We start from the raw sequence: 23592 nt of genomic DNA on the forward strand, positions 1-23592 counted from the left end.
AAGTTATGAGCCCTGGCGGACCCTGAGGTCTTCTGGTACCGGCCTTTTAAATATACCAAAAGTCAGAACCAAAATATACAGCGAGACCACGTTCCAGTTTTATGGTCCTCGGCTTTGGACCAGCCTGCCGGAGGACCTCAGGGCCGCGGAGACTGGAGATGTTTTTAAAAAGAGGCTGAAGACCTTTTTAGTTTAACTTTTAATTGAATTTTTCTTTTCTTATTCATTTGTCTATTTTTAAATAAGTACATTTATTTTTAATCTTGTATACATCAATGTCTTACCTAATTTTGACATATTTTATGTACTTTTTGTGTATGTACATATTCCTTAGGTTTAATCTTATTGTTCTAGTTATTGTTTTACAAACTTATTTAGTTATTTTTATCTTGTGTGTCTTTATTTTATATTTTTAACCTTTTAGCTACAGTGTTTCTTCTCCCTCATGGGGATCCTCCATGTCGGGGGCTGCACCTGTTTGACCGACGGGGTCGTTGTGGCGGGGTCATCCTGGTGGGAGTGTTGGTAGGGGTTCTGCACTGCAGCCATATGGCTGCCGGTGTGGACCCCGGCCGGGGTGTTCCCTCTGGCTGTATCTCTGTTGGTCATTCCTGGGGCGACTCCTGACATGGACGGACTCCCCATATGTCGTTTCCTCACAATAGCATCAAGTCAGACATAGATGAAAGAATCCTGAAGTTATTAGTTGTTATTTTGCTATTAATTATTAATGGTCAGAGGAAGGGTTGGGATGTGTCCGAGTAATGTGTGTGTGTGTGTGTGTGTGTGATTTTTTAAGTGTGAAACTTTTAATTTTTCTGTTGTGAAGCACTTTGATATGCTTTTGTATGAAAAGTGCTGTACAAATCAAGTTTGAAAAATGAAAAAACACTTTTTGTTTTTACATTTTTGTTGTTTTAGTATTTTTTTTAAACAAAGAAGCTTTAATTCCTCCGTTCAGCACTTTATTTTGTTAATAAAAATTTATTTTTGACAAAAAAATCTTTGGACTTGTTTTATCACGATCGTAATAACAAGCAACCTTTTCAGCATCAGTACAGGCTATCGGTACCAGATCGGATGGTACCGGATCGGTACCAGAGTTTGCATTGTTGGTTACCAGGAAGAGACGCAGCTACTGACAGTCACAGTTAAAGCCAACTCTAAATCACCAGTTAACACAAAGCACCAAAAATGATCAAAATTTTGGTTTTACATAAAATATCGTCATTGTTTGTACGTACTGTGGTGCAGATGTCAGTCTGATCCGATTTGTTATCTTCTTCATTTGTTCTGATTAAACCTCAATTTTCAGCATTTCTTTCTTCTGCATTTGCACTTTCTTGTATTTGGTGACCAAACAACTCACAACAATCACCAAGATGCCATTTTATCTGGGAAATATCACAAATCCTACATACAAGCATGACATTTAATTGATCCTAAAGAGGTCTCCACTCATTCTGTAACATATCGTTTAACCCCAATAACATAATCCTGAGAAACTATTTTATTATTCATAAAGAACATGAACTTAATCCATAAAAGAAGGACAGAAAATGGTGGAAAAAAGTTTGAATCAATAAACATAACATACAGATTAATAGTAACCCTCATGGTTTGAATATAAAAATGCTTTAGATGGAAATGAATCTTGAAATTTCAATAAAAAAACAAGACAAAGCAGGAGCGAGCATGACTGCTAGTCGGGTTAAAAGGTGCAAAAGTTCCCCTTTGCATTCTGAAAGCAGTGTTTGCAGGCATTGCAGACCAATTCAGCTGTGATATCTGGCTGTCGTTAGTCCTGAAGGAGTTCTTCAATCCAAAAACATGTCTTCATGTATTTATATGAAAAATGTTCAATAAAACAAATCTCAGATGGAGCAGCTACTCTGTATGACCACATCTGTAAGAGAAATGTGGTATTTAACTGAAACCAAATGTGAAAACACATGAAACATCCTTTTCTTGCTGATGGAACTCAAATGAATATTCATCTTCACCGTTTTCAACCCGCCGGTTCCTGAGACAGAAAAAACACATTTTAAACAGGTTCAACCACACAAATCCAGAAATGCAGCTTATTAACTCTTAACTGCAAACTACTTCCATGTATTGTAGAAATACAACATATGCACGTATGACTTTTGCTTTTATCTTACTTTCTGTTATTTATGTTTTTGTTTCGTTTTACTTTACTTCTACCTTTCCCAACACCCAGGAGAGAGAAACAGAATTTCAGTCCATTTGTACGTCCAACACGTACAGTGAATTAACAATAAAAGTCTTTTGAATCTTATGAATGTAGTCAAAACGAACCCTTTTCCTTTCCTTTCCTTTCCTTTCCGAACATATAGATTGTGTGTGTGTGTGTATATGTATATATGTATGTATGTATGTATGTATGTATGTATATATATATATATATATATATGTATGTATGTGTATATATGTATGTATGTATATATATATATATATATGTATATATGTATATGTATATATACATATATATATATATATATATATATATATATATATATATATGTATATGTATATATATATATATATATATATATATATATATATTAGTTTTTGCATCACATGTGTAACCTCTTGATTTGCTTGCTTTGTCGTTTTATATTCATGTTTGAGTTATAATCTAATTACTGTTCGAAATAAATAAACAATAAAACAATAAATAAACCCTTCAAAGCCCAACCGAAGAAACACCGCAGAGATGAGTCCAAATCTTTTTCATGCAAAGTCTTTTCCTGGTCCAAATAAAACCCGTCCATTCAAACAAAACATGATCAAACTAAACATTTATTCGGACCTGGAGGAATAAAACCAGCAGTAAAAGATAAAAATAAGAATTATTAACAAAAGACACGGTTTCTCAGTGAAAGAGGTGAAATCAGTGCAGTTTAACGGTCAGCAAGATGGAAGAGGTGCAGCGTAACTTAAACTTCTATTCTGTTAAATATTCCTGTAGTTTTTCATTTTGCAGGTTCAGAATCTTTTTTTTTTTTTTTTTAAATGATTCTAGTGTAGTTTTCTACTTCCTGGTTCCTGTCAGGGATAGAAGACTAAATCAGAAACTTTCTACCATGAAGTGTTGAGAAAGGTCTCAGAAACTGGATGTTTCAGATACGATATGTTTGGTTTAATCGGATTATTGTCCTCTCCCTGCTGGAGAACGTTTCCACAGACATCCAAGCTCTCCCACCTCCTTGGTTACTTACGAGCGTGCACGTATGCATAAAAGACAACAAGCATTATCCTGCTTACCGCTGAGTCTCCTCCACACGTCATCTGAGGTCAGTGTTGTTGGCTAGATGAGTGTTATTAGACAGTAACTCTTCTCTCTCCCGTTCCCAGCTGCTTTTGTCTTTATTCACTGTAAGAGACAAAAAGGCAGCAAAACAACTAAAATGTAGGCTTTTCTTTTTTCCTGAATCGTCTTATGAACACAAAGTGACTTTATTTGTCATTATTTGAAGTAATAATGTGGAAAAGCTACTTTTGACTGTGAGCCAGACGATGATGATCAGCAGGAGAAGACACAGCACATGCAGAGAGACGGAACCTCTGCTGGGTTTCCTCTTCACCGAGATTTTTCTGACAAAAGACACTTAAAGAGAGTCAATCAGATCGATTTGTCCCCTTCAGTCCCTGTCGTGCACTCCTGTAGCAAGCCAAACATGCTGCGTGGATACCTGCGGGTTGGGGTCCTGCTGGGCTGGTGGATGCATTCTCCATCCAGGGACTGTCGTACACTCTCAGGCTTTCTGCGCTGACGTAAATGTCCACCATGTTTTCTTCCTTCATGTCCAGATCGCCGTGGTTGTCCTCGACGCTGCCGGGCTGAGAGTACAGTCCCTCCGACGCTGCTGCCATTTAGCTGTCATGAAGCTACCTGCTTCTTGCTCCGTTTCATCTGGATCTGAGCGTGCGTTCAGGAAGAGGTAGGACGCTCTGTGGAAAGAGGAAGCGCAGAAAAATAGGAAGTCGTTACTAAACATCAGGCTGTCTTTGTTCTTCATAATCATAAAGAGAACGATGTGCGACTGAGTAAAGGTCATGATCAGCGGTTAGTGGCCGGTAATTTCTACAGAAGTGGACAGACCGGTTGATGTTTCTGATTCTGAGAATAAAAGTGGGATAAAACGTTCGAGAGGCTGTTAAATGGAGCAAAACTGAGAGGAAAATCTCTTTCAGCGTTATTTTCAGTTTGTCGAATATTCTGATTAACAAAAGAAAAACATTCACCAGACTTGCAGGATGAATCCTATGACTGTGTTGGGACTAAAATCTGAGTCTTTAATATCAAATCCAAATGTTTGTATTGTTATTTTGTTTTTTAAACCGTCCCGTCCAGCATCACAAGAATCTGTCTACCAAACTGTGCCGAACAGATTCATTCTACCAAGGGAGGCATGTTATGTGGCTGCTTAATACTTCAAATGCTTTGTATTATTTGTATTCTTATTTATTAGTGCTGGTATATTACCTGATATATTAATGCCGAAACATGACAAATGAAACAAAGGAAAAGAGTCAAACAGAAGAAGTAGTAAAGAAGAAGTAAAATGTGAATGGAAAAGTTGACGAGGCTGCTAAAATCACCTCAGTATTTACGAAACAATGTAAACTATTTCAATACTACAAGAAGAAATACATAAAGAACAGATGTAAAGGAAGGAAACAAAAGGACAGACAAGATAAAAAATGTGCAACAAACTTAATCTGTAATCAAAACAAACTAATCAACTGTAATCTGCAGAGACAACAAACATCAGCAGCAACCAGCCGAAGGCAGACGGCGACCGGGGGACGTCCAGACCCGTTTCAGCTGGACGGAAGACGGATTTGCAGGAGACAGTTTCCTCTTTTGGTTGAGGATGGCTCAGCTCTCCTCCATGATGAAGGACAGTCCTCCTCCTCCCTGAACACCGTCAGAGCTCCTTCAGAGACAGACTGCTGCACCCAAAGCATGAAGAAGCTCCAGGTCCTTCCTGCAGCAGTGAGAGTGGAAACCAGGGGTTTGTAGTTTAACGACAACAATGGTAGACGTCAGATTGTGCTCCAGTTGTCCTCAGAACTCAAGTCTGAGAAGTTTTGACTGGAAATGGTGACGCCATCTAGGAACACGGCGGCTCCCAGTACGTGTAGTCCATCGTCTTTATGGAAATTTCTTTATATTTTGTGTCTGTTAAGTTTCTCCCATAATAAGCAGCAAGTTATTGATAATTATGTTGTTGTGGCGGGAACGCATGACCTCATGACCCTTGTTAAAAAGGCCTAATTTACAACAGAATGAACATTTCCAGCCAAAAAACATTGTAGGTTTAATAGCTTTTATCAGTTAACAGCTTTCGCCCAGCCACCTCCTTTGGCTGGTTAGCTTCCATTAACGCTGGGTTAGCATAGTTAGCTACTAGCTAGAGGCAGCTTGGAGTTTGATGGGTGTCAATCATTCAGAAGTGGCAACTCCTGGTCCAGAAAGTAAAAGTCCTGCCATGTTTCTGGATCTACGTGTACATTTAGAACAGGTGTTTACACTAACAGGCTCGTTTACCTGGTAAATAAACTCTGCTCATTAAATTCAGCTGGTTTGGTGACTGGTGGGAACAGCTGCTAGACCAGGAATTACCACCTCTGGAATCATCCACCCCCGCTCACAGCCTCCCTAGGCTCCAACGCTTCCCCATTTTTGTATTTTCTCAGAGCAATGACACACATGATGCTGCCGAGATGGCGACAGTGAGAAACAACCACCAAGTTTAAATTCCGGTCTTCAGAAACCTGCAGGTGAGGTCAAGATGGCTCCACCCATCTTATATATCTATACTCTATGGATCCCACAAACTTTATCAATCTGTTTAATTTGTTAATAATTATGTGTACATTTTCAGAAATGATCTCATTTTTACATCACTTAAGTTCATTTACAGTATTTTACAGCAAAGATTTCTTAGATATTGTAAGATTTTTTCTTTTTCTATTTAAATAAACTTTCAGGTGAGTCTTCGTCCTCTTTGAACATCCAGCTGGCTGTCGGTAAGCAGTCGGTTTTACTTTGCAGCCAGTTTCTGCTGAATGTTTTGGTATCGCAGCAGGTCTTGGTCTGAAACAGACGGCTTGAAGTTTTCCAACGCTGCAGAGAAATCATCCATGGAGAGGAGGACTGGCGAGTTCTCTGAGTCCAGACCTGAGGAAGAGGAGGACGACGAGGGTTTGAGCTGGGGCAATAGATTTTCTACTGAATCTTCACTAAAAAGCATGAACTTAAGCTGTATTTATTATACTCATCAGATAAACTTTGATAAATATGATTATTTTAATTAATATACTAGTTACACACATTTCAGTACAGAACTGTGACATATCAAGTTCCCACATGGATGAGTGACTGCCTTGAACTATAGCAACAGCCTCTGGCTGGCAGACGTTATGGTTAGCAGGCGTTATGGCTAGCTAACATTATTGCTCGCAAACGTTATGGCTAGCGGACGATATAGCTAGCAGACGTAATGGCTAGCGGGCAGTATGGCAAGCAGATGTTATAGCTAGTGGACGTTATGTCTAGCGGATGGTATGTCGAGCGGATGTCATGGCTACTGAATGTTATGGCTAATGGATGCTACGGCTAATGGACGTTATGGCTAATGGATGTTATGGCTAATGGATGTTATGGCTAATGGATGTTACGGCTAATGGACTTTATGGCTAATGGACGTTATGGCTAATGGATGTTACGGCAAATAGACGTTATGGCTAATGGACGTTATGGCTAATGGATGTTACGGCAAATGGACGTTACGGCAAATGGACGTTACGGCAAATGGACGTTACGGCTAATGGACGTTATGGCTAATGGACGTTATGGCTAATGGATGTTATGGCTAATGGACGTTATGGCTACTGGATGTTACGCCTAATGGACGTTATGGCTAATGGATGTTATGGCTAATGGACGTTATGGCTACTGGATGTTACGCCTAATGGACGTTATGGCTAGCGGATGTTATGGCTAATGGACTTTATAGCTAGCGGATGTTATGGCTAGTGGATGTTATAGCTACTGGATGTTACGGCTAATGGACATGATGTCTAGCAGATGTTATGGCTAATGGACATTATAGATAATGGATGTTACGACTAGTAGATGTTATGGATGACAGAAATTGTGGCTAGCGAACGATTAGACTAGATGACATTATGACTTCCTGAAGTTATGTATAGCACTTGTTATGGCTAGTTGATGTGATGACCAGCTGATGTTTTCACTGATGGACATTATGCATTACATAACATGAAGTCCACTAAGTTATGACTAAAAGATGTTAAAGCAAGCTGACATTATCGCTAACGAACATTATTCTTAGAGGTTGTTAAGGCTAGCTGTCGCTATGGCTAGCGGACACTATAGCTAACGGCCGTTATGCATGTTCATAGAAATTACCGGGGCTTAGTATTTTGAATTTTATGTTGTTTAAAAACTCTAACAACTGAAACTTTCTTTATCTTTTACTGTTGTGACATCCTGCTTTAATTAATTTATTGACGTTTGATTTTTGAGTGACGTACCAACAGAGTGGATGACTGAAAAGAAGCCTGTTTGTGGGGGAAAAACTGTAAAATTCTCCTCCAGCCTCAGAAGATTTGCCTGTATTCTTACTGTTGTCGATCAGAGCGATCTTTCTCTTGATGGCCGCCGTCATCGCATCTGAACAGAGCGCATACAAGTCAGCGCCGGTCATACGAGCTGGACATCGATCCGCCACTTCCTGCAGGTCTACCGCAGGGTCCAACTGGAACCTGTTGACCAGATTAAACATGTTCCTAATGTCTACAGCCCTGATGTTTCACACAATAACCTGTAAAATTAAAAACTGTATCTTCTTCTACACAATGTTCTTGCACTTTGCAAATAAATGTCATTTTTCAACTTTTAAATGGTCTTTTTCCATCTAGCAATTCTGCAACATTGAGCAGGTGGTTCTTACTTTCTGAGGACGGCCTGCAGGACCTGCAGCTGAGTGACTCGATCCTCGCTGATTCCAACGTAGACCAGCTTATCAAACCTGCCATATGACATTCAGACAGTTAACCTTCACTCTCAGATCAAGATTTAACACCTTTATTTGCTATATGTACACTCAGGATGGGGAGAAAAGAGTTCTTGTAAGTAGAGATGTCCAATATCATCGGCTGATATCGGTATTAAAATGCAGTAATGGAAGTTGTTGGTAATTATGCACATATTTTATATTAAACTCTTCAGCTAAGTCCCCTCTAAATCAAAGTGACAAAATATAAGAGGTGTCATGTATAATTTTCCAGATATTTCTGTATGTTTGGCACAACTCACTGCATAAATGTCTGTATCGGTTGATATCAGTGCCGGAAATGAATAGTTTATACAAAATTGGATATCAACCTACTTGTAGGTCATTGTCACCTGGACAAACAAAACAACCAAAAGCAATAACTAAAAACATGGTAAAGTCGAGCAAATATAAAGCAAACATTTTTGCAGAACATTATTGACTAGAATATGTGATAAATAAAGCATCAGTAAAGGTTTTCGTTTGTGCATCAATGTCAGTAAATACTGAAGGTTGTTTTAAGGGGAAGAACTGTTGCAGCTTCATGAGATTTAAGAGTTTTAACTGCAACTACAGACTTTGTCACAGAATCACAAATCCACCAGGGAGAGTGCCGAGGTGTAAAGTTGAGATGCAACCAGCGAAAGGAACAACCAGAGAAGAAGAAGAGGAACAGGAAGACGACGACATGGAAACTGCCAAATAAAAAGCTCCTGAAGACGAAAAGCAGAAATCTTTGTGGGTTTGTTCTTCTTCTGGTGTTTTGGACGGTTGTAAACAGTTTCACAGTGATGCATTAAAACTACGAAGTGGAGTCAGTGCTCTGAACTCAGCACTGCCTCCTAGTGGATGAACTGACTTAACAACCAATGAAGGAAATGTATGGAAGTACGAAGGCGACATATTTTTATGCCATTGTTTTTTTTCTTCTAACTGATTTTTTATGCTGTTTGGTTTTTTTTAGTTAGTTTGCAGTAAGTTAAATACTATTTTAATCATCAGTTTGATTTTATAAAATTTTATAATTAAATATATTCTAAATTATAATATTTGTTCGATAAAACTGCCTTTTCAGACCCTGAAGGAAACTTTACAACATTAAAATTAAGGCAGTAAAGGATAAAAACAACATACAAATTAACTAGAAGAGCATTAAGGAAAAGAATATGAGACTAGATGGTGGAGCAGGTCACTGGTAAGTTATTTAAAATGTGTAAATTTAGGTTTAATAACAGTTGTGATGTGGTGCAAACACCCCTGTGAGTGTGTGAGAGTGAAGAGGCAGCACACCTGCCAGGTCTGAGCAGCGATTGGTCCAGCAGGTCTGGACGGTTTGTGGCTCCGATCACAAAAACGCCGGCAGACGACTGTAGCGTGTCAAGTTCTGCCAGCAGCTGAGACACGACCCTGAACACAGAGATGCAGGTCAGCGTAACGCACCAGGCTGAAGAAAATGAAGATCTAACTGACCCCTGACCTGTCCATCACACCTCCAGAGTCTCCACTGCGCCCCCTGCTGGGAGCCAAAGAGTCCAGCTCATCGAAGAAGACGACACACGGCGCTGCTGAGCGCGCTCTGTGGAACACTGTGAACACAACATGTAGAAATGTAAACACATGGACGGCTCAACGCTGACCTTCATGTAGTCCTGCAAACCAGCAGGAGCTGCAGACCAACAGACCAGCAGGAACTGCAGACCAGCAGGAACTGCAGACCAGCAGGAGCTGCAGACCAGCAGGAGCTGCAGACCAGCAGGAGCTGCAGACCAGCAGGAGCTGCAGACCAGTAGGAGCTGCAGACCAACAGACCAGCAGGAGCTGCAGACCAGCAGGAGGTGCAAGAAAAAACTGAACAAACCTTCTCGGATGTTCTCCTCACTCTGACCCACGTACATGTTGATGAGCTCTGGACCTTTAACACTGAAACAGGAACACACGACACGTCACCACCAGCTACAAGCATTTCCTGGTCCTGCAGACGAGCAGCTAGTCGACAGGCAGAACCCACCTGAGGAAGGTCATGGAGCACTCGGTGGCCACAGCTTTGGCTAACAGGGTCTTCCCTGTTCCAGGTGGTCCATACAGCAGGACTCCGGTCCGGCTCAGGCCCAGAGACAGGAGCTCCGGATGCTGCAGAGGAAGCTGAACCGTGTCCAGGATCTCTTTCTTCACATGCTGCAGACCTCCAACATCCTCCCAGCGCACGTTGGGGATCTGATCACATGACATGGAGGAAACAGCACGAGGACTGGTTGCAGTTTAAACCAGAAGCCGGACCCTGATCCAAGGGCTGATTATGACAAAAATTATAATCACCATTATTTTGACTGAAACTGAGATCTTGATTATTTAACAAAGTTATCCAGTATTTATAAACAACACTGCGCATCGTGGTGTTCTAGACTCCGTGTCGTGCATTATAACTGTCTAATGTACGGTTCCGAGTTGTTTAATCCGCTTTTACCGCTTATATAGGAACTATTTTACGTTGGTCTGGATGCACGTTTTATGCCAAACAACCGCTGTCAGGGTGCAGCGCGTTTCTCTCATTCACCTGTTAAAAGACGGCAGATCTGAACCAGCTGGTTAACGCGTTGCTATGGTAACGCCCCGTAACGGAGGGATATTACAGCGTTTAACTGGCCGAACTATGTATAGGAAAATAATGCAGCCAGTTGTCACTGACAATGGTATAAACTATGTTTAGGTGAACTTCCACAACCTACTGCAGTTATTCTACATTGACCTGCAGCCGGAGCCGACTGAGACTGGCCGCCTGGGAGTGCTTTAGGACGGGAGAGGCTCCCGCTGCTCCTTCCTTACAGTAACTGCAGAACAATATGTACCTTCAAGTCAGTCGCCAAAACACCAGAAAAGTCTCTAATAACTCCAGTAAAAGCTGCTAGATTTGTCGCTTTTAACAAAAAAAGTCTCCAGATTTAGCGAGAAAGTCTCCAAGTTGGCAACAGTGTCTGAATGAAAGCAAAGCGGCTGTGGGAGGAGTTTACAGCACAGCGCTGCAACGCCAGAGACGCTCGATTGGCCAGCCCTAGCTGATCCTGGTTCTGCATGCTCAGCACGGCTCTTCGCGGTGGGACGGTATCGCCTCGTTAGCCTGGCAGCATGACGGCGCGAGTTATTTATTCAGGTCCTGTCACAGAATACTCCAGTTTAGCCAAAGTATGACGTAGGCGAGGAGGAGGAGGGTCCGCCGGATAGTCGAATCCCGGATTGAAGAGGAGCAGTGTGGTTTTCGTCCTGGTCGCGGAACAGTGGACCAGCTCTATACCCTCTTTGGGGTCCTGGGGGGGGCATGGGAGTTTGTCCAACCAGTCTACATGTGTTTTGTGGACCTGGAGAAGGCATTCGACCGTGTCCCCCGGGGGCTCCTGTGGGGGGTACTCCGGGAGTATGGGGTACCGGACCCCCTTGTAAGGACTGTCCAGTCCCTGTACGACAGGTGTCAGAGCTTGGTCCACATTGCCGGTAGTAAGTCGGATTCGTTTCCGGTGAGGGTTGGACTCCACCAAGGCTGCCCTTTATCACTGATTCTGTTCATAACTTATATGGACAGAATTTCTAGGCGCAGCCGAGGTGTTGAGGGGATCCGACTTGGTGGCCTCAGGATTGGGTCCCTGCTTTTTGCGGATGACGTGGTCCTGTTGGCTTCATCTGGTCGTGATCTCCAGCTCTCGCTTGAGCGATTCGCGGCCGAGTGTGAAGCGGCTGGGATGAGAATCAGCACCTCCAAATCTGAGACCATGGTCCTCAGCCGGAATAGGGTGGATTGCCCTCTCCGGGTCGGGAGTCAGGTCCTGCCTCAAGTGGAGGAGTTTAAATATCTCGGGGTCTTGTTCACGAGTGAGGGAAGGATGGAGCGCGAGATCAACAGACGGATCGGTGCGGCGTCTGCAGTAATGCGGACTCTGCGCCGGTCTGTCGTGGTGAAGAAGGAGCTGAGCCAGAAGGCGAAGCTCTCAATTTACCAGTCGATCTACGTTCCTACCCTCACCTATGGTCATGAGCTGTGGGTCGTGACCGAAAGAACAAGATCTTGTATACAGGCGGCTGAAATGAGTTTCCTCCGCAGGGTGGCCGGGCTCTCCCTTAGAGATAGGGTGAGGAGCTCGGTCATCCGGGAGGAGATCAGAGTAGAGCCGCTGCTCCTTCGCATCGAGAGGAACCAGTTGAGGTGGCTCGGGCATCTGGTCAGGATGCCTCCTGGACCTCCCTGGTGAGGTGTTCCAGGCACGTCCCTCTGGGAGGAGACCCCGGGGAAGACCCAGGACACGCTGGAGGGATTACATCTCTCGGCTGGCCTGGGAACGCCACGGGATCCCCCCGCAGAGTTGGCAAATGTGGCTGTGGAGAGGGAAGTCTGGGCTTCCCTGCTTAGGCTGCTGCCCCCGCGACCCGACCCCGGATAAGCGGCAGAAGATGGATGGATGGATGGATGACGTAGGCAATCACGCTACGAGGCTAACGGCTTGTTTAACGTGAAGCTGCAGAGACGGGCAACACAACTCGCTTTCAAACCAAAAAGCCGCAAAAGTAAAGAGTCTTTAATGACCATGGAAATCACCATGGAAACACCCGATTCTGTATTAAACTTAATTCAGTGTCTGGTTTATTCCCGTTATAATTCCGAACTGATTCCCGTTCATTACGGCCGGTCTGTTACTTTGACCCGCTGTGATGACGCATGTTCCGCGCAGTCTCCTGCCTCCCATCCCCGGTACCCTGCCGCCCTTCTCCTCCTCTTTTCTCCTCCTCTTGTGCTGTAAACAGTAAAGTTACTGAATTCTGAATAATGAATTGTGACCTAAAAGCATCGTGTGACCGTCGCCAGTGCGACCACGATCGCTGAGCACTGCAGAGCTCGACTTCAGCGGCGGGAGGAACAGAAACATGCATCAGTCAGACACGCGACGCGCTTCGTGTCCACACACAGAGGACAGCCGTTGTCTCTGCAGAACAATGTGATGCAGGCGAGTTATGTTGACCTGAAACTAATGAAACCACCTGCAGGTGAAATCTCAGACAGGTTCATCACCTTTGGAGCTCCGATGGCTTTGGACTGGGCTTCCTGCAGGTTCTCCAGGGCAGAGGTGAAGTCCTGGTCCAGGATCGTCACTCCACTAGCACACAGATCTTCCTGCTGCCGACCGTGACTAAAGAAAACACAGAAGTTTATGATTCTGGACACGGAGTCACTGACAGTCAGGAGACGCGCTGGTCAGACATAGAATATGGATAGAAACAATTTCTTATAACCATCTTAATAAATCTTGATTCAGGTTTCAGTTTAACCACCTTTTGACTACAGCATGAGATGCAAGCTAAACATATGTCTGCAGACAGCAGCAACACTGACATGTAGCATTGCAGTGATGCTAACATAGAGCATAGCAGCAACGCTAACATGTAGCATTGTAGTGATGCTAAGATGTAGCAAAGCAGCAACGCTAACATGTAGCATTGCAGTGATGCTAAGATGTAGCAAAGCAGCAACGCTAACATGTAGCATTGCAGTGATGCTAACATGTAGCATTGTAGCGATGCTAACATGTAGCAGTGTAGTGATGCTAACATGTAGCATAGCAGCGACGCTCACATGTAGCGTAGCAGCAACGCTAACATGTAGCATTGCAGCGCCGCTAACATGTAGCATTGCAGCGACGCTAAAATGTAGCATAGCCGTGACACTAACATGTAGCATAGCAGCAATGCTAACATGCAGCATAAGAGTAATGCTAACATATAGCATAGCAGCAATGCTAACATATAGCATAGCAGCAATGTTAACATGTAGCATTGCAGTGATGCTAATATTTAACAAAGCAGCAATGCTAGCATGCAGCATAGCATTGACGCTAACATGTAGCATAGCTGCGATGCAAACCTGTAGCATTGCAGCAATACTAATATGTAGCATAGCAGCGACGTTAACATGCAGCATAGCGGTGATGCTAACCCGTAGCATAGCAGCTAAAGGAGCAAATTTAGATGTTTAAATCTGCTTTTCATAATTCAGCCTGAATTTAGGAAACATTTCAAATGTTTGCTTTGTTGAGTCTCACCAGGTATTGATCAGCCTCCTGCAGGCAGCTCGGCCAGCTAGGACCAGCAGTGCATTCAGATCCCCCAACACAAAACCCTGACAGAGACAGAAGCCACCGTCAGCCTGTGGCATCTCTACCAGTAGCCGTTTACCTTGTTATGAATATACTAAACTGGTATTTCAGAGGAAACCAGGAGCAGGAATTGTAATAATGATGCCGCCTGCTCTTTAAGTTTCCATTTTACTGTATTTAAGAAAACTCAAAACAAATCATGGAACATTAAAATAAGTTTCAACCAAATAAGTTTCAACCAAACCAACAAACATTACTCCAAATTTTAAAAAGTAAAAGGAAAATCATTAATAGGTCGAAGCTGAAAGAGTGTGCTGGTCTTCCCAGTCTTCCATATTTCAGTATTCAGTCGTATAAAAGCTTTTATATATAAATGCTTTTATATCGTCACAAAGATTAAATGAACATCTGTGCCGAGACATGGAAAGACCAAACAGACTCACTGCTTAGACGACTTATTCCCCCAAAAATGTGTAACTTTAGTTTAAATCTCAGAATTCTCAGATTGAAGATCTGAGAAAAAGTCAGAAATTTGAGTAAAAATATCGGAATTCTAAGAATTCAGAGATCTGAGAAAAAAGTTGGAATTCTGAAATTTTTTCCTTCAGCGACCCTAATATTCTTCCATACATCAGAATTTCACACTTTTTTTTTTGCTTCAGTTCCTTCGACTGTCCTGCGTACGTACTGCGGTGAGTTTGGAAAGTTTCTCCAGGCTGACGTCCCTCCCCAGAGGAAGATCCCGGCTCAGGCTGACCAACATGGAGCGACGCTGCTCCTCTGTGGGGGTCTCCATCGCCACCTGGTGGACAAACGCCCCCACAACACCGGCAGAGAGATCCCGAGATCGGCAGGCTGTCGCCACGACAACCACGCTGAAACACAAACAGCGACGTTAGATTGCGAGGGAAACACGATCAGCTCCATCGGTCAGGTGGTTTCACCGCAAAGACAGCAGCTCTCACTGAGCATGTGCAAACTTCCTGACGAGATGTTTAAACGATGGCCGTGTCGATCAGATTTCCCGTCCGACTGCCAGGAAAAACCTTCATTACCGACCGTATCTCAGCTTTATTAGCTGGATCTTCAGTTGTGTTCCTGCTTCAGGGTCCGTTTTTCAGGTTTAACCCTTAAAACACCGAGACGTTTCTTTTGGTTTTAATGTAAACCCGCCTGTAGAAGCTGAACATGATGTCACGTCATGACGCCCGTCGTTTCTTAGCAACATGGTGGTGATGGTGATGAAGATGTGATAAATAATGGTGGATTTACCATCTAGAGTCTCTGAATAAACACTACATGTTGTGTCTGGATTGTAAACCCCCTGGACGGATAGAAACGCTGGAAAACCTCCGTAGACCAGCTGGAGGGTCACATGACCATCCCAGTGCTGGTCTTGAGAAACTGGCAACAACATTAACGACACGCCAGTGATCCTGCAGTGTTTTAAGGGTTAAAGTCAGTTTCTCAGGGTTGTGATGATGGTTTTCCTATAATGATGCAGATCCAGGTGTCTGAGGGATTTCATTAGTTATTCCCATGTCGCTCGTCATGCTGGTAACGACCCGAGGAGGTCAGGAAGCCTGGATGTCCACGTAAACCTCCTGACTGACCGCTCCATGGAAGCCTGGAAGGTTGCAGCTGGCCTGGTTTAACAGATTAAAGATGTTTTCAAGGCTTCTTGGGCAGGTTAGAATAAACTTTACTAATCTAATAATTCTCTTTTCCTCAGACCTGCTTCTATGAGAGACATTTCACCAGAAGTTAATCTGAGTTCACTGAGAAAATATGACGCAGATAAACTCTTCTAGCTGCTTCGGGAGCTCCGGGGATGCACATGCATAAACCTAAAAAGCAGGGGTGGGAAAATAGAATCGAAAAATCGAAAATCGGGATTTTTTGTTTCAAAATTTAAAATAAATTTTTTTGTTAAAAAAGTTTATTTTCAATTAAATAAAATTAACCCACAATAAAATTTTTGTCATTTTTATTGGTTTTATTGACCTTTTTACTTGTCTTCTTGGGTATAATAGCAGCAGAATGATGATCTGGCTACTGGGTTGTTTTTTTTCTTCTAACTGATATCAAGAAAAATTACGAGCAAAAAAAAGTTTTATAATTTTTTTTGTTTGTTTTTAATCTACAGAAATCAGCAATATTGAAGAATTTTGAGAATTTCTAATCAAATCAGCATCCAAAGAAAAATCTGAATCGAATCGGGACAGAAATGTATCGTCACGGCCCAAATGGAAAGGGTTTATTATAAGAGACGTAGTGGCAGTAACTGACCCAGCGGGGGTGCTGCTGAGCAGCTGGCACAGCGCTGCCTGGACTCTGCCGTCATCCTCTGCGGCTCCTCTGGCTCTGAGGAGCAGCGGCAGGTTCCTGAGCAGCAGGATGCAGGGATGCAGGGCTTCAGCTCGCTGAAACGCAGACGTCAGCTTCACTTCAGAGGCTGCAGGAGTGTCGGCACAAATCGTCACGCAGTCCACCTGAACTCAGGGAACAGCAGGGAAATGTGAAAAACATGCTTCTCTAATTCTGCACGGTGCACTCAGAGCTGCTGTCACACCTTCAGCAGGTGGAGGTTCAGCCTGCGGCTCGCTGCTCTGAGAACGGTCGTCTTTCCGCTGCCTGCAGGACCAAACAGGAGGGCAGTGCAACCAGGCAGAGAGCCGCTGCAACCGGAAACAACACCCGCTTCACTCATCAGGTCTTTATAAAGACAGGCGGTGCAGCTGTAACAGCGACAGGTGACCTACCTGTGCTGCAGGTGTGGCAGGATGATGCCGCTGATCAGGTCGACCGTCTTGTTGAGGCCCGGAGGAGAAAGGCCGCACCACAGAGACGTCTCCTCCACAGACTGGCAGGGGACAGAGCTGTTGGTGGACGCTCGCTGAGAAACACAAAAACACTGAAATCCAACGTCTTCCTGAGACGATTCTGCAGCTTGGCGTGGTACAGATCAGACCAAACAGTCCACCAACATCTGAGGCTGCTTCAGATGCATCAGCAAAGCTACAGACAAAATATTTATTCTGATGGCACTTCCTGCCACACAGCCTGAAGAAGCAAGGGCTGCATGGAGGAGCAACAGGAGAGCCAATCTGTTTGAGTTCTGCAGAAATAAAAGGTAGAAAGTTTCCCTGCAGCCATGAAAGCCGGGGCTACACACCAGGAACATCGCAACAAATCCTCATGTCTGATGGTTTAACATTTGTTTAGAAGTCAACAGGTAATTGGTTTTCTCTGCAAACCAACTTAAATGCTCTTATTTTGATTTCAGGTCATTTTCTGTAAAGCTCCAGTTTGGAGAATTACCGCCATCTAGAGGTGAAGACGAGCCGTCAGGCGCCAATCACAAGCCTGCTGCATCCTCCACCAAGAGAAGGATTTTGTTCTTGTTCTCGAGAACAAAATGACGTCATTTTGTTCTCGCGGACACGTTTGAAGACAGTTCTCAACACATCGGGCTAGCAGAACTTTTTTCTTATGGGGCTCCGAGAAGTAACGTGTGATTGGTCGGACATTTGAGGTGGGCGTGATTAACATAGAATGGCATGAAGCGGAAAGTTTCCACTTCTGCGTTTTTTTGCTGTTGCAGGTAAAACGGATTGTTTTGATAAAAACAGCTGATCGAGGTGGTGAGAAAGTACAAACATTTTTACAAAATGTGACATTAGCACCTCCCCGCTGAATGTACGGTGGCCATCAACGACCGCAATGATCCCAGCGGCTTCAGGCGCAGCAATGACTACGCTATAAGCACAGACTGTATATAAAAGATGGGCGGAGCCTCCGTGACATCACCCGTAGGTTTCTGAAGAGCTGAACTGAAGCTCGGTGGGCGGTTCCTACCATCACCATCTTGGCAGGGGTATACGTGTCGTCTCGCCCGGAAAATACAAATATGGGCAAAGAGGTGGAGCTGAGAGGGGGGCTGTGAGCGTCATGGTGGATGATTGACATCGAGCAAACTCCGAGCTTTCTGTAGCTAAGAGCTAACTGAGCTAACCTGGAGATAACAGGAGCTAACCAGCTAACAGAGGTAAGAGGGCTAAAGCTAAGTCACGCTGCTAACCGGCTAAAAACCGCGGTTGTTCTACGTTCTTCTGACTTAAAGCGGGAGATCGGGTACCTGTCAATCAAAGGGACACACCCCTAAATATGCCGAACTTCGAGATTAAATTACTTTTAAACGGGCGAGTTAGAAAAAAATTCACCCCCCACAGTTGTCATGAAGGTAAACCTGACCTGTTAAACCTAAAATGGATTTTTGTACCAGGCTGTAAACATGTTTATTCCTGCTGTAAACATGTTTATTTCTGCTGTAAACATGTTTATTTAAGTTGGTCTTTTTAACATGGGAGTCTATGGGGATTTGCTCTGTTTTGCAGCCCCTAGTGGATGAAGGGGGAACTGCAGTTTTATATATTTCTGCATAGGCTTCACTTTTAACCGCCAGAGGCTCTGTCCATCTTACATATACAGTCTCTGGCTACAAGTAACCACTGTCTTCTTCTATGGTGCTTTTACACACAAAGCCAGTACTGCAGTTTTAAAGAGCCACACAGTTGTTTGTCCATTCAGAGATGCCGTAGTAAAAATGGTACAAATCTATGTGAACCCACAACAAGTAAATATAAATGACTCATTCTGAGACATAAAAACATATAAGTTGTTTCGGTAAAGTTATTAGAAACCAATAGAAACAGTTTTTAATGACGTATGAAATTTTCCAGTAATTCCACCTCTGATTTTTAACGCGCTGCACCTTTAAAGTTCTGCTGAAAAACAATAGTTTAAGCAGAGAATTTAGAGAAATATCATCAGCAGCAGATTTGTCTAATCAGCACCCAGAAAAGATCCAACCTGGGAAGTCAGTGTTTACCATGTAGAGCGAGGTGTGCTCTCTGTCTGCCAGATGAGTTCCTCCTGCTCCTTCTTCCTCTCTCTCTGCAGACCAACACACTTTCTGCACTCTGAAGAACAGCACTGGACACCTGGAAGGGTTAAAAGGTCACACAGATGCATCAGATAGCTGGAGGTGGAGATGTGGATGTAGATCATCACAAGAAACTAACTTTAAAAACTAATGTGTCTGAACTTTCTTCAGTTAAATAAAACTGACGAGGTTGTTTCTGACTCCAACACAGTTTCTTCCTGTATACCTAAAAACCACCAACCGGACCAGAAATCTGGGTGTAGCCATGGACTCAGACCTAAAAACCACCAACCGGACCAGAAATCTGGGTGTAGCCATGGACTCAGACCTAAAAACCACCAACCGGACCAAAAATCTGGGTTTAGTGATGGACTGGGACTAAAAACCACCAACCGGGCAAGAAATCTGGATGTAAAGATGGATTGGGCCCTAAAAACTACCAACCGGACCATAAATCTGGGTGTAGTGATGGACTGGGACCTAAAAAACCACCAACCGGACCAGAAATCTGAATGTAAAGATGGACTGGGACCTAAAAACTAACAACCTGACCAAAAACCCAGGTGTACCAATGGACTTGGACCTAAAAACCACCAAATGGAACAGATATCTGGATGTAAAGATGGACTGGGAGCTAAAAACCACCAACCGGCCAATAAATCTGGGTGTAGTGATGGACTGGGACTAAAAACCACCAACCGGACCAGAAATCTGGGTGTAGTGATGGACTGGGACCTAAAAACCACCAACCAGACAAGAAATCTGGATGTATTGATGGACTGGAAGCTAAAAACCACCAACCGGCCAATAAATCTGGGTGTAGTGATGGACTGGGACTAAAAACCACCAACCAGACCAGAAATCTGGGTGTAGTGATGGACTGAAACCTAAAGACCACCACCAGGCAAGAAATCTGGATGTATTGATGGACTCAGACCTAGAAACCACCAATCGGACCAGAAATCTGGGTGTAGTGATGGATTGGGCCATAAAAACCACCAACCAGACCAGAAATCTGGGTGTAGTGATGGACTGGGACCTAAATACCACCAACCAGGCAAGACATCTGGATGTAAAGATGGACTCAGACCTAAAAACCACCAAATGGACCAGATATCTGGATGTAAAGATGGACTGGGAGCTAAAAACCACCAACCGGACCAGAAATCTGGGTGTAGTGATGGACTGGGACTAAAAACCACCAACCGGGCAAGAAATCTGGATGTAAAGATGGATTGGGCCCTAAAAACTACCAACCGGACCATAAATCTGGGTGTAGTGATGGACTGGGACCTAAAAAACCACCAACCGGACCAGAAATCTGAATGTAAAGATGGACTGGGACCTAAAAACTAACAACCTGACCAAAAACCCAGGTGTACCAATGGACTTGGACCTAAAAACCACCAAATGGAACAGATATCTGGATGTAAAGATGGACTGGGAGCTAAAAACCACCAACCGGCCAATAAATCTGGGTGTAGTGATGGACTGGGACTAAAAACCACCAACCGGACCAGAAATCTGGGTGTAGTGATGGACTGGGACCTAAAAACCACCAACCAGACAAGAAATCTGGATGTATTGATGGACTGGAAGCTAAAAACCACCAACCGGCCAATAAATCTGGGTGTAGTGATGGACTGGGACTAAAAACCACCAACCAGACCAGAAATCTGGGTGTAGTGATGGACTGAAACCTAAAGACCACCACCAGGCAAGAAATCTGGATGTATTGATGGACTCAGACCTAGAAACCACCAATCGGACCAGAAATCTGGGTGTAGTGATGGATTGGGCCATAAAAACCACCAACCAGACCAGAAATCTGGGTGTAGTGATGGACTGGGACCTAAATACCACCAACCAGGCAAGACATCTGGATGTAAAGATGGACTCAGACCTAAAAACCACCAAATGGACCAGATATCTGGATGTAAAGATGGACTGGGAGCTAAAAACCACCAACCGGACCAGAAATCTGGGTGTAGTGATGGACTGGGACTAAAAACCACCAACCGGACCAGAAATCTGGGTGTAGTGATGGACTGGGACCTGAAAACCACCAACCAGGCAAGACATCTGGATGTATTGATGGACTGGGACTAAAAACCACCAACCAGGCAAGACATCTGGAAGTAAAGATGGACTCAGACCTAGAAACCACCAACCGGACCAGAAATCTGGGTGTAGTGATAGATTGGGACCTAAAAACTACCAACCGGACCAGAAATCTGGATGTAGTGATGGATTGGGCCATAAAAACCACCAACCAGACCAGAAATCTGGGTGTAGTGTTGGACTGGGACCTAAAAACCACCAACCAGGCAAGACATCTGGATGTAAAGATGGACTCAGACCTAAAAACCACCAAATGGACCAGATATCTGGATGTAAAGATGGACTGGGAGCTAAAAACCACCAACCGGACCAGAAATCTGGGTGTAGTGATGGACTGGGACTAAAAACCACCAACCGGACCAGAAATCTGGGTGTAGTGATGGACTGGGACCTGAAAACCACCAACCAGGCAAGACATCTGGATGTATTGATGGACTGGGACTAAAAACCACCAACCAGGCAAGACATCTGGAAGTAAAGATGGACTGGGACCTAAAAACCAACAACCTGACCAAAAACCCAGGTGTACCAATGTACTTGGACCTAAAAACCACCAAATGGACCAGATATCTGGATGTAAAGATGGACTGGGAGCCAGAAACCATCTACCGGCCCAGAAATCTGGGTGTAGTGATAGATTGGGACCTAAAAACTACCAACCGGACCAGAAATCTGGATGTAGTGATGGATTGGGCCATAAAAACCACCAACCAGACAAGAAATCTGGGTGTAGTGTTGGACTGGGACCTAAAAACCACCAACCAGGCAAGACATCTGGATGTAAAGATGGACTCAGACCTAAAAACCACCAACCGGACCAGAAATCTGGGTGTAGTGATAGATTGGGACCTAAAAACTACCAACCAGACCAGAAATCTGGATGTAAAGATGGACTGGGACCTAAAAACCAACAACCTGACCAAAAACCCAGGTGTACCAATGTACTTGGACCTAAAAACCACCAAATGGACCAGATATCTGGATGTAAAGATGGACTGGGAGCCAGAAACCATCTACCGGCCAATAAATCTGGGTGTAGTGACGGACTGGGACTAAAAACCACCAACCAGACTAGAAATCTGGGTGTAGTGATGGACTGGGACCTGAAAACCACCAACCAGGCAAGGAATCTGGATGTATTGATGGACTCAGACCTAGAAATCACCAACTGGGCCAGAAATCTGGATGTAAAGATGGACTCAGACCTAAAAACTACCAACCGGACCAGAAATCAGGGTGTAAAGATATACTGAGACCTCATCCAGGAATCACAAAACCAGCCTACTGTCACCACGTGAAGGGGAAAAGACCTTATGAATCAGCAGGACCTGGAAAAACCGGCTGAAAAACTGCTGCTCCAGTCCTCACTAAGACCAAGAAAGAGGACCACATCAGTCCAGTTCTGAGGTCTTTGCACTGGCTGCCTGTTAATCAGAGTTCTGTTGCTGGTCTATAAAGCTCTGATTGGTCCAGGACCCAGTACGAACCTACCAGACCACTCAGGTCATCTGGATCTGGTCCTTCATCAGTTCCAGAGTCAGAAACAGACCTGGAGGAGCTGCACTCAGCTTCTCTGCTCCACATGTCTGGAAGAATCTGCCAGAAAGCCTCAGATCAGCTGGTTAAAGACCCTCCTGCTCTCAGTTGCAAGGAAACAGTTTTTATTTCCAGATGTTTTTCAGATGTTCTGTGTAAAACGCTTCCAGTCTCCATTTCTCTGCAGACAAAGTTTCCTGATAAACCATTTCTCACCTGCTTCTGTTTACTTAAGCATGAAAAGATGGACAGGACCGGATTTCTACCTGTGGATCCCCTCTGCGTTATGTCCAAGCAGGTCTGGATGTCCTCTGGCTGGGACGGCCAGGATGTCTCCCTGCGACACCGCCCTGCAGACAGGCAGGACAAGCTGCTTAGCATGCCTCACAGAGCGGCGGAGGCTCCGAGTTAGGACTGGGCGATTAATCAGATTGTAATCTCAGTACAATCTGGGTTTCCAACGATGATAAAACTAAAAGGGTGTGATTATTTTTCTCTCTGCAGTTTCCTCTCCTGCTGTCTTCAGCTGCTAATCGAGCGTCTCTGGCGTTGCAGCGCTGTGCTGTAAACTCCTCCCACAGCCGCTTTGCTTTCATTCAGACACTGTTGCCAACTTGAAGACTTTCTCGCTAAATCTGGAGACTTTTTTTTTGCTAAAAGCGACAAATCTAGCAGCTTTTACTGGAGTTATTAGAGACTTTTCTGGTGTTTTGGCGACTGACTTGAAGGCACATATTGTTCTGCA

At 44.0% G+C, this 23592-nt stretch overlaps 1 protein-coding gene across 4 annotated transcripts in view; it reads right to left on the reverse strand.

Moving 5' to 3' along the window:
* Window positions 1-1340: 1340 nt before the first annotated feature.
* The window catches only part of pex6 (peroxisomal biogenesis factor 6), a 30970-nt gene continuing 8718 nt past the window's right edge, over window positions 1341-23592 (reverse strand). For 2 of the 4 annotated variants that reach the window (XM_079238227.1, XM_079238228.1), the window contains 18 exons: window positions 23114-23197; window positions 19137-19248; window positions 17008-17141; window positions 16818-16923; window positions 16535-16737; window positions 14934-15120; window positions 14192-14268; window positions 13165-13282; window positions 10120-10325; window positions 9970-10031; window positions 9589-9697; window positions 9402-9518; window positions 8010-8087; window positions 7682-7821; window positions 4844-6211; window positions 3521-3975; window positions 3289-3397; window positions 1341-2023 (listed from right to left, as the gene is read on the reverse strand). In XM_079238227.1, coding sequence (XP_079094353.1) covers window positions 6075-6211; window positions 7682-7821; window positions 8010-8087; window positions 9402-9518; window positions 9589-9697; window positions 9970-10031; window positions 10120-10325; window positions 13165-13282; window positions 14192-14268; window positions 14934-15120; window positions 16535-16737; window positions 16818-16923; window positions 17008-17141; window positions 19137-19248; window positions 23114-23197 — 1870 coding nt within the window. In that variant the 3' untranslated portion in view covers window positions 1341-2023; window positions 3289-3397; window positions 3521-3975; window positions 4844-6074. Of the gene's footprint in view, window positions 2024-3288; window positions 3398-3520; window positions 3976-4709; window positions 6212-7681; window positions 7822-8009; window positions 8088-9401; window positions 9519-9588; window positions 9698-9969; window positions 10032-10119; window positions 10326-13164; window positions 13283-14191; window positions 14269-14933; window positions 15121-16534; window positions 16738-16817; window positions 16924-17007; window positions 17142-19136; window positions 19249-23113; window positions 23198-23592 lie in introns of those variants that run through there. The other 2 variants (XM_079238226.1, XM_079238225.1) reach the window with 2 other exon arrangements.

This window comes from Telmatherina bonti (genome assembly GCF_933228915.1).
Source record: "Telmatherina bonti genome assembly, chromosome: 3".
Lineage (NCBI taxonomy): Eukaryota > Metazoa > Chordata > Actinopteri > Atheriniformes > Telmatherinidae > Telmatherina > Telmatherina bonti.